Source organism: Bradysia coprophila, unplaced genomic scaffold (genome assembly GCF_014529535.1).
Source record: "Bradysia coprophila strain Holo2 unplaced genomic scaffold, BU_Bcop_v1 contig_138, whole genome shotgun sequence".
Classification (NCBI taxonomy): Eukaryota; Metazoa; Arthropoda; class Insecta; order Diptera; family Sciaridae; genus Bradysia; species Bradysia coprophila.
The window spans coordinates 6,613,181-6,624,189 of NW_023503409.1; the positions used below are offsets into that span (position 1 = coordinate 6,613,181).

General features: G+C 34.3%; 1 protein-coding gene and 1 long non-coding RNA gene across 4 annotated transcripts in view; one reads left to right on the top strand and one right to left on the bottom strand.

The window, feature by feature from the left end:
* The window catches only part of LOC119073768 (cardioacceleratory peptide receptor), a 39,699-nt gene extending 30,705 nt beyond the window's left edge, over positions 1 to 8,994 (top strand). The window contains exons 4-10 of one of the 3 annotated variants that reach the window (XM_037179436.1): positions 3,759 to 3,894; positions 5,962 to 6,159; positions 6,218 to 6,313; positions 6,419 to 6,583; positions 6,676 to 6,780; positions 6,853 to 7,033; positions 7,103 to 7,949. In XM_037179436.1, the coding sequence (XP_037035331.1) occupies positions 3,759 to 3,894; positions 5,962 to 6,159; positions 6,218 to 6,313; positions 6,419 to 6,583; positions 6,676 to 6,780; positions 6,853 to 7,033; positions 7,103 to 7,343 (1,122 nt within the window). In that variant the 3' untranslated portion in view covers positions 7,344 to 7,949. Of the gene's footprint in view, positions 1 to 3,758; positions 3,895 to 5,961; positions 6,160 to 6,217; positions 6,314 to 6,418; positions 6,584 to 6,675; positions 6,781 to 6,852; positions 7,049 to 7,102 lie in introns of all 3 variants that reach the window. The other 2 variants (XM_037179437.1, XM_037179435.1) reach the window with 2 other exon arrangements.
* LOC119073771 overlaps positions 6,654 to 11,009 on the bottom strand; it is a 29,825-nt gene continuing 25,469 nt past the window's right edge. The window contains exons 2-4 of the long non-coding RNA XR_005087087.1: positions 10,785 to 10,790; positions 8,703 to 8,712; positions 6,654 to 6,668 (exon numbers count right to left, since the gene is read on the bottom strand). This is a non-coding gene — a long non-coding RNA (uncharacterized LOC119073771). The remainder of the gene's footprint in view (positions 6,669 to 8,702; positions 8,713 to 10,784; positions 10,791 to 11,009) is intronic.

The window sequence follows — 11,009 nt, forward strand, 5'->3', positions numbered from 1 at the left end:
TATATGAAGATTTCTGAGAATCGCTTCATTTATAGAGATCACCCAACAATATGAAACTCTTTTTGATGAAAAATGTCGTAGGTTTGCAAAATCTTCACACACCCACTCGTTCAATAGAATTTTCATGAAATTCAAATGCGTTAACATTCTACATTTTTACTATCAAGGATTTTTATTTTGCTATTGGCACGTGATTAATCAATTTTATTTTAACAAATTGAATTACTTCATGCGACATTACGCTGCTGAGATTTCCATTGAACTATTTATGAGACTTTCGACTAATTTAATTAGCTCAATCCTTTTAGCCATAGGAATTTTCGAGAAAAGATGTGCGTCCTACTTATGTAGTAAGTCTCCTCAGTAATGTAGGCGTTTATGTTAATAGCAAATCATCTGTTATCAACGAAAATGATGAGCGTGAATATTGACTCCTGGTTAATGCAATCTTAAATAGCGAACTGTGATGTGAAGCAAATGAAATAAAAGAATTCGTATTGAAAATTAGCGATACCTTGAACAAAAGAAGTAATAGATTTGATCAATATATCGCGAATACGTCTGCTATTTCTATAAGTTTAAAGTATCAGTATGTGAATAGCGTAACAACGACATTTTGGTCTGTAAATCTCCAATGTATAAAGTTTTAGGTAATTCACACAGTAAACGTACAGATCATTTGATCATTTGCATCATTAACCTGTATATATTTCTGCTAGGCCACAGAGGTTTCATTAATTCGATATGCTCGACACAACATTACAGCTGAACATTTTACGTTCTGACAAAAGAAAAATATTTAGCCAAATACAACATACCAATCTGACGTCAGTTCAAGCCTTATTTGCTTTCGTCAATTAAATGACGTTTTACTAGTTACACACAGCTTATGTCTCATGCCATCTCAGAACATTTGACTTACCATTGGGGAATAGTTTCAGTTTTGTAAATTTCGCACACGTACTCTTCAACTCCCTCACGTTGAAATCAACTCCTTAAATTCCCAAAAATCTCAAAGCTACGATACAGAAATATATCAAAACCACCATTCGTGTGCGTCATATAAATGCTTCAGTTCATTTAATTTTCCAATCAATTTTCCGAACTCGATATTATGATTGATTGTAAGATTTCGTCATCGTGCGATTGAAATGTTTTGATTCAAACCATTTGTCCGCGTAATATGAGATGTGTACAAACTGGTAGCGGAAAAACGATATACGTGACAGTGTAAAGGACATATTTAATAACATAAATTCAACCATGTCGTTGTATTTACAAAGTGTTTCCGAATCAATTAGTCAGAGCGCATTAGAGTATAGAACTGGAACACCCACATTCGCATATTGGAGATATACAGTTGGATGTTTAGATGCGATATATCTCTACATATAATACCGGATTGTGTCGTTATAGTCACCAGAAAATAATTTAAATAATTTATCACGCACATAAATATAGAGATTTTAATATATATATATATTCGTACAGTACAGCCATTTTGTACCAATTAATTTGTAAACTTAAGACATTTAATAGTTAATTTTCGTTAAATTTACTGAACACAAATTTGATTTTAAATAATCGGTTAGAATTTCAAGTTCTATTCCTAACGTAATTGCTCAGTAAACATGCTTTCGACTAAATTCAATTAGTGATGGAAAAGCTTTATAGCTTTTATAGGATTTGAGCGCTTGGGAAAGTCCAACTTAAAATAATTATCGAAGTACTTTATTGTCTGCGAAATGTTTGCAATGGTAGATTTGCATCCTTGGTTAGAGATATGGTTTTGGTTTTCTGGTTCAAAGTTTTTATTCGGACAAACAAGTATTTTAAACTAAAAACCACTGAAACGAGACCAGTGAAAATTCACATTCGCACACAATGTAACCTAACTACCATCAGTAACTCCATGTAAACTTTTACTGTTTACTGTTTTAGTATAAAGTACTTTTCGTTACAATTTTCTCAAAGTCGAGTAAACAAATTTATTTCCATAACACACAGTTTCTGTTTCATTGCCTTCATTACCCGTAAAAAATCGGGTTGATTCAGAATATATACCCAGCGGGCATACAATTCACCAAGTCACATATTTGTATGTGAGAGTGTGTATGGTAAATATACATATTCGAAAGAGTAATGCCTTGATTTATTCATCTGTACTGAACCGCTTCTCAACGAATTAGCAATCATTACGTGAATCACAATTTATGCATATATGGCGTGTACTTTAGCGTAATTCTGACGCAATTTTTTTTGCTCCCGCAATTGCCATCAACATTCTCTATTCAATATTATACGAAAAAACAACCTTCTGTGCATCAAATTTTATGAAAATCTTCATGTTTCATTCGAATAATAGCTCAATTTGTATAAATTTTACAGAACATGAGGTAATCTCATATATAATTGATAACCGTTCGATGTCGCTGGATTCAAATTCACTTATACCACCGTACCACCCAATACCTATATAAACCTAAGGATAAAACCAAATTTAATGGAGAAAGTAGAAGTTATGACTATTATGGATATTATTTTTTATCCGAAAGTTTTCATACCCAAAATGTTAAGGGTACAAATTCGTATGGACTCGTAAGCACTTGATGGCAAAGGGATTTTGTTTCCCAGAGGGGGCTACTTATGTAGACGGCAAAATACTTACTGAGATTGCGGATTTGATTGCTCGGTATTTTTTGGTAATGCCACTTAACATTTGACCACTTGAAGGATAAGTCATGAAAAGAACGGTAGAGGTTTTTGGATAAAGAAACAATCAAAATTTGGGTTTCGGTTTTATCAGGGACTTTTTTGGTTATCTTTAATTTTCTTGATTTTTTCGACATTTTTCCATATTTTCCTTAATTTTCCAACAAAATACTTTTAGGAAAATTGCAGTCTCGCAATAATAAGAAGTAACAATTACAATCCAATCGACGCTACACATTCCGCATTTATTACCAACGTTACGGCATTTACTTATGTATATGTATTTAAAGACGTAAATCGAATGTGGATGAATGACGTCGATTGGATTGTTTTTGTTGACAATGTAACTTCTTATATTTCTTCCACCGTAGGAAATTTTGGGAAAACATTTTCTCAAAAATCTTAAATTTTGATCGGTTTAATGTTGCAAATGATGCAACGTGCAATAATTAAAGATTTTCAAGAAAGGTTGGCGAAGTAATATGAAGGATGAAGTATGGTTTTTTCATACCTTAAAAATTTCATTGGACAGTAGTAATAAGTTTCACAATACACTCGACAAAATGCATAACCCGATCTATGCGAACGCATATCGGGTATTAAATAGTCAACATATTGGATTGCTTTTCCTTACCGCATAACATCACACGAAGTAGAAAATATATTTTTCTAAAAAAGACGATATGGAAGACGGTAATGCCGTTAAGCTTTCAGTTGAGAGATTTTTTTGTGCTTTTGATATGTAGATATGGTACTCATGTAGAATTTACGATTGTAAATTTATGCGTAATGTGTGGATGCTACAAGAACTCTTGAAACGATTGTATAGATCTTTGGGTTTTAGAGAAAAAATTGTTAAAAATAGATCGCAATGTGTGAATAAATTTGTTTGGAAAAATTAATTATAAGTCAACGACGAGATGCTGTGATTTTATTCATTTTTCTGTTACATTCCATTTTCAGATTGCAAACGTTCAATAACCTGCCAGTTTGCATCTAAAGCGTTTATTTATTCACTGGTTTTTTCGTTCTTGTTTTCGTTTCAGACTGAACAATTCACCGTGCTTTGGGTTCTCTTCGCAATTATCGTATTGGGCAATTCTGCCGTATTAGTGACAATGTTTCTGAACAAAAGCCAAAAATCGAGAATGAATTTTTTTATCAAACAATTGGCACTTGCAGGTGAGTCGAATTCCGTATGACGTTAATTTTTGATTTAGATTTAAGGACTTATTGGTGCGGTCCCATAACTTTTTCGCAATTTCTTCCAATAACTTCAATTGAGACTTTATTTAGACGTTCGATAAAACCCAGAATATTTCATTTCCTTGTCTTTGGTTAATAAAATCGAATTTTCTGATGCATGACATGTTAGCTAATTAGCGAAAATTCGATTAAAGCAACTAACATCGAACCATATGTACAAGGAAAATAAGCAGATACATCAATTTCGATGACAATCCGAATCATATAAAGTTATTGTGTGGGTTGAGTATGATATACAGTAAATCTGTGAATGTTTGATATGAATAATGGATATTCTGACAATTGACTTAGCAGAAACGAAAAAATCATGTGGTAAAAATAGCAGCAGTACAGCAGACTAAATAAATTGAAACTACCAAATTCAAGAAGAAAAAGTTTCATCTCGACAAGTTACATCTAAAACATCTAATAAAACATTTACAGCGAAATTTCTAAACGTCTATTCGCCCCCCCATCCGGCCATAGACCGATTTACAAGTCGTTGAAAATAATAAATAAATTAAAGGGAGACACGATCTGAAATAATAAAACTTCATATTTTCCAACAAATTGCTATGATATTCGTCCAAACGATAGACAACATCATTTTCCTTTTATTAAATTTCGTGCGACTCTCTTAAAGCTTAAAGCTTTTGAACATAATCCTCGCGATTATCATTTTTTTCCTTTCCTTTTTTTTACTTGCGGCCATACATACAAACACACACAAAATGTCAATGAAACCTCCAGCCTAGATTATTTATGTTGTTGGAACATTTTCCGTTGGATATCTTTTTCCATTTTACATTAAAAGAAACAACGAAAAAAAAGCACCAACAACGACCAAATCGTAGAAACGTATCACGGTGTCACTGAACCAAATTTAGTTGACATTTTCCACAAACATGATTTGTTTGGGCTATAACACGACAGAGTAAAATAAACCAGGCAGTAGCGATTCATTTTCGAAACGTCAAATAAGGGACCTAATACATGTATGAAAATGAACTAAAATGAACACTGACATAAGTTGAATTAATTTTATTCGCAAAATATAACGCTATTAGATAATAGGTCCCTATAGTCAAATCAAGCGCATCTGCCTGGTTTATTTTACTCTGCCGTGGCTATTAGAAACAACTTTTGTTCGTGAGGTATGATGGCACAGAGGGCGCTTTTCGAAATAATGGAAATTCTTTTGTATTTTATATCAATTTCCATAGATTTTTACAGTGTACGTGGACATGATGAAATTAAATGAAATTTAAAAGAAAAGCGTCCGCTGCGCCACAAAAGTTCTTTGCTGCTAATAGCCCAAAGAAGCCATTTGTGGTGAAAAATCTCATATGCAAAAAATGTCAAAAAATTTGGTTCAGGAACACCGTGGTATACCATCCCTTTCGATATATAGTAGCGACCGAATATGAAAATAGAAAATGTAATGAAGCCTTCATTTTTAAAGATTTTCTTTTCAGTTTCGTTGACTTTTCTATTTGTTTTGGTTTATTGTTTGCTGTTTCGTATGAGATAATAGTTTTGTGGAAATGACCTAGATAAGACACGAAATTCAATAGCTAGGATGTGGTATATATATGTGGTGTGTGCGGTTCGCTATTTAGATATAAACATTTATGATTTATTGCCTATTTTCATGGTTTTACTGGTGGAATCGACATAATTAAGTTGCTACATAAAGACCATATTGTATAGCCACTTCCAATGATGGCATATACATCATTGATAAAAATTATCTACTCTTACGCCACTCGTGTATGGGGGTCGGATGTCACGGGTAGTTTAGCTTTCACATTCACTTTTGTAGAGAATTTTGTAACGGTCTTTCAAAGCTAGAAATTCATTAAAATTTATCTCCATAGAGACATATTCTTAATCGAATACTCAATCCATACACACTAGTGACGTAATTCCAGTTGTAATATTTAGTCGGTTTACTATACGTATGAATTTTCGAAACAATTTTCCTTATTTATGTTTTTCCCATAGATTTATGCGTGGGATTATTGAGTGTCTTAACGGACATTATTTGGAGGATAACGGTTTCATGGCGTGCTGGAAATGTGGCTTGTAAATGTATAAGATTTATCCAAGCCTGTGTTACGTACGCTTCCACGTACGTTTTGGTTGCTTTAAGCATTGACCGTTATGATGCTATAACGAATCCTATGAATTTTTCCGGATCATGTAAGAAAATTGTTTTTGTTTAATTAAATTGGTTTTGATTCAATAAGAAATGTAATAGGGCGTCGGGCACGTCGACTTGTGGCTGGAGCGTGGCTTTTAAGCGCTTTATTTTCATTGCCAATGGTGATACTCTATGAGGAGAAAGTTATTCAAGGTAAGACAGAGGCTTCGATTGTTAGGAAAAGAAATAGATTTTATTTATAAAACGCTGGTCTCTTAAAGCACATCGCGACTCTATACTTTCATCAAATTTTTACAGATCAAACACAGTGTTGGATAGATTTAGGATCTCCAAGACGTTGGCAAATATATATGTCGCTGGTGGCAGCGCTTTTATTCGTGTTTCCAGCAATTATTATCGCTGCATGTTATGCGATTATTGTTCGAACGATTTGGTCGAAAGGCTCGCTGTTAATGTCAACAGGTAATAAACATCCTTGCGAATAAGCTGAAATTTCCACCCCTGAGATTCAACTTTTGTTCGATTAAATGAAAAAAAAAATTCTTCACTATAAGATAGGAGAGGTGGAGCTGACAGAGGGAGTCGTCGAGCTAGTTCCAGAGGAATAATTCCACGAGCCAAAATAAAAACCGTTAAAATGACGATCGTTATTGTGATTGGTAATTGAATTGACGATATAAAGTTAAGTTTTAACGCAAAACAATTATCCTGCGAAATTTTCTGTTCCACAGTATTCATTGTGTGCTGGTCACCATACATTATATTCGATCTACTCCAAGTATATGAACAAATTCCAAAGACCCAAACAAATATAGCCATTGCATCATTTATACAAAGTTTAGCGCCACTAAATTCAGCAGCTAATCCCCTAATCTATTGTTTATTCTCCACACAAGTATGCCGAACGTTACGGTAATTTATTATATTGTGAGGATCAGTTAACGTCTCAATTAGTTACATTTTAACATTACCATTACCCAGACGAACGCTTCCATTTCGTTGGATAAATTCGTCGTGGTGTTGCAAAAACCGTAAGTCATCAAATGTAAATAGTCACAGCGGCACGCATAATGGCAATGGACGACACTTGAGAAATAGTTCAGACTCGATGCGTACATTAACCACATCGGTATCATCGAAACGTGCAACGTCGTGTATTCGACCGGCACGAGTGGTTATCCTTGAACGGCCCAAAACGATTTTAGCCATGTCGGAAGTGTAATACGCTGAGCAAAGTATTTTGAATGTCCAGTCCTAGTGGCTGCATTTTCATAGCAGAATTGTCGGTGTTGTGCGTTCGGATAAATATTTTGATAAGTGAACGGAAGTGCATATTTTGTGTCTTTAGTGATAAGAAAAGGAAAAGAAATGAGGTCATGTCATAAAGTAAGCATTTTAAGATGATCCATTCATGTGTTCTGTACTGAAGTCCATAATGACGTTGTTGGTATTATCGTGATATTCTAATGGGTCTGAGCATTTAAATGGACAGTCGAAGTGCTAATATTCAATAAGAAATAAATTGTACAATTTTATCAACGGCATTTAACATTTTTTCTGATCTTGCTATATCGAGAAGAGAATGTTCTTCATTTACATCTATATACTCAGTTACAATCTAAAAGTATTGCTGCATTGTTTGTACCAAAAACATAATTTTAAGACTTAAATTAGGACTGTTCCTGTAATTTAAACTAGCGAATTAAGTTTGAAAGTTAAATTATATTTTTTCTACTGGGTATCATATGTTTGAGGACGTTTTAGTCTCAAGTCTCAACAAAGTATTTGAGTTCAAATCTCAACGAAATATTTATTATTATTTACCAGTCATTGCGGCACTTTTCGACCTTAATTCGATGAGTTTCTTCGGAGTCCAGCAACTTTTCTCTGTAATTTTCAGATTCTTTCAGCTATCAATTACTAATGAAAATCACTTAGGACGAAAACACACGAGCAATTTTTGATGGGATCATCAGTTGGGAGAACTCAACATAATTGTCGATTTCATCAACGCAAATTGCTCGTGAGTTTTCGGTCTTACCTGGCAAAAATGAAAAATAGAATCCCAAATTAATATTGGAAATTATTACGTTAATGTTATAGCGCCGAAAACACAGAAAATTTTGAATTGAAGCCGACAACTATGCTGGATTTTCCATTTCAATCCGACTATCCCTACAGGTTAAAAAATGGAAAACGCGGCTTAATTGTCTATTAAGCCAATTCGAAATTGATCGTCTGTTTTCTGCCTAAAGCAATTTTCCATGTTGACGAACGACTCTTATCTCTCCCCCTAATAATTTAACCCTAAAAGCGATTTGCCAAATTTTGCTGAGATTTCAAAGTTCAACTTAACAGTGGATTGAAAGGTTGCCAAAGAAATATCTTAGTTTCTCTTAACTCTTCCACCCACTAACGCACTTCAGGCATTAGTCGTACTCTAAATAAAGTACTGAAACTGGACAGTGTATCGTACACATATTGACACTGTTAAAGAATTTAGAAATATTTTCATACAAAACTGATCTCTATTTGGCAGCTATCGCTAGGATCACTCATGCTTGCAGTGTGTTGCTTACACAAAAATGGTACTGTTGAAATTGGCAGGGAGGACGACATTTTTTTTGTTTAGTTCTCTTTTGAAAAAACTAAAACTCAAGACAAAATTTCGGGACTTGTAATAATAGAAAAGGAAAGGAAGCTAAATTTGAGAGGTGTGAAGCAGAAATGTTACTGAAAATGAAACTTAATTCAATGACTTTGGTTTTCCACATAACAAACGTATTTACAACGCATTTAAATTAAATGTTCTTCGTACAATAAATACAGGAATTTTGTGTATAAGTTCGATGAAATATATCTCTATACATATACAGCAGTTCATTTAAAATGTCGTTTTTCATTGAAGCAACAACTATTGGCGAGAAGAAAAGAAACTTACCGGTAACTTTGGATGTTTTTATGTTGTTAAGGTAAGTTCGCTAAGAAGTATTCTAGGTAAGTTGATGATTCCATATTGTTCTTCCCTATTACAAAGGCTAACAGACTAAAAGTTTCTCCTGGGCGATAAATGTGCCACTGTGTATCGTATCAGTTTTCAGAAAAAGAAATGCAAACCAGGGCCTTTTGAAAATTTTACTTACTGAAATTAGCAAAAATTGCTGCAAAGTTACCTAAGTTTACCTAGACTTGCCTATTATTATTATTATTATTATTAAATAGGGCGTCTCCTTAAGAGGCACCGGTACTTTTCCGAAAAGCATACATTAGGGCGATTTTTAACTACTGGATTTTAGTTTACTTTTGACGATATCTTTCCATCAGGATCCTTTTTCAAAAATGTACGACCGCAATTCCGACCACGAATGTGTTAGCTTTTAACAGAAAATAGATTTGGTTGTAACAATTTGACCAGCTCTGAGAACAATGAGCAGTTTATGAAAATTTTATTAAACTGCTCACTTTTCTCAGAGTTGATCAAACGACTACAACCAAAACTAATTTTTATTTAAAGCTAACAGATTCGTGGTCGGAATTGCGGTCGTACGTTTTTCAAAAAGGATTCTGATGAAAAGATATTAACAAAAATGAAATACGAAACACGCAAATGTAGGCTACAATTTTAGCTAAGTGCCGGTGCCTCTTAATTGCTTAAGTAAACATGCACTTAGGCCGCCAGTGGGCCCATTGTGCTACCCATGTTATAAGTTATGCCAGTATGCTACACTCCGTATTTTTGTTGGAATCTACCTGTACTACAGATGTAGTTTAGGATATCCCAGGGGTGTAACGTTTTGATTGTGCCGATTTTTATTGTAAAGTTGCCCAGGTATTTAAATCTTGAAGAAATGAATGCTGGGCATTGGCATAAGTAGTGGTCGGCTGAATCAATGTGTTCCCCGTCATTACTCCTGTATATACCTTAAGTCTAGTTCTGCTCAGATTGACTAAAAACTTTGTGTGGTTTTTACGTTGTGGGATATTACTCTTTGATTGTCTACATCCTTCATGATTTCTCCAGTAATCAAAGAATCTATGATGCCTGTATTCATTTATTTTGCGCTTGATGATAGAGGTTGGGATACCTATAAGTGGCTCTGGAAGCGGATCAACTGTCATGAGTGCTCCTTGTTTAGCCAACCTGTCAGCTATTTCATTTCCTGCAATATCCGAATGTCCCGGAACCCAAGTAAGATTTACTCTATTTAAGTGTGAGAGATATTCTAGTGATTCCCAGCATTTTAGCGTTAGGGCTGAATCGATTTTAGGTGTTCTTAAAGCTTTTATTGCAGCTTGACTGTCTGTGTATATTGAGACATCATGATCTTCAATTTCCTTTTTTGTAGTTTCTTCACAACATTTTATTATTGTTGCTACTTCAGCTAGATATATTGAGCAGTTAATCCCTAGGGGGTTTGATAGTTCTACATTTAGTGTTTCGCATGATACTCCTGCGCCAGCAGCGTCGTTCATAAGAGAACCATCTGCATAGAAATTTGTATTGTTGATGAGTGGGAGCATTTTATCATTCCACTGCGATCTTTCAGGAATAGCTATTTCAAAGCTTCTCTCAAATCTGTACGTCGGTGTGATGTAGTCTGTTTTTGGTGAATGGTGGCTAGACTGGGGATCGTTTTCGACCTAAACCAGATAGCTGCGTGACCAGCATCTCTAACTGCCTAAGTTTATCTGGAAATATAGTTCGTAGAATCCAGAGTCGAAATTTAATTTTCTCAAATTCAAACACTTTATGACCGTTAAACTGTCACTTAAATCACAAATTCAATTTGTGTAGAGAGAATGTTAGTTCATTTGTTTTGATTTTAGTTGGCAATTAACCTGTTACAGACGGCAAGCATGTGACCAGTGTTATTATCTGGTCTATTAC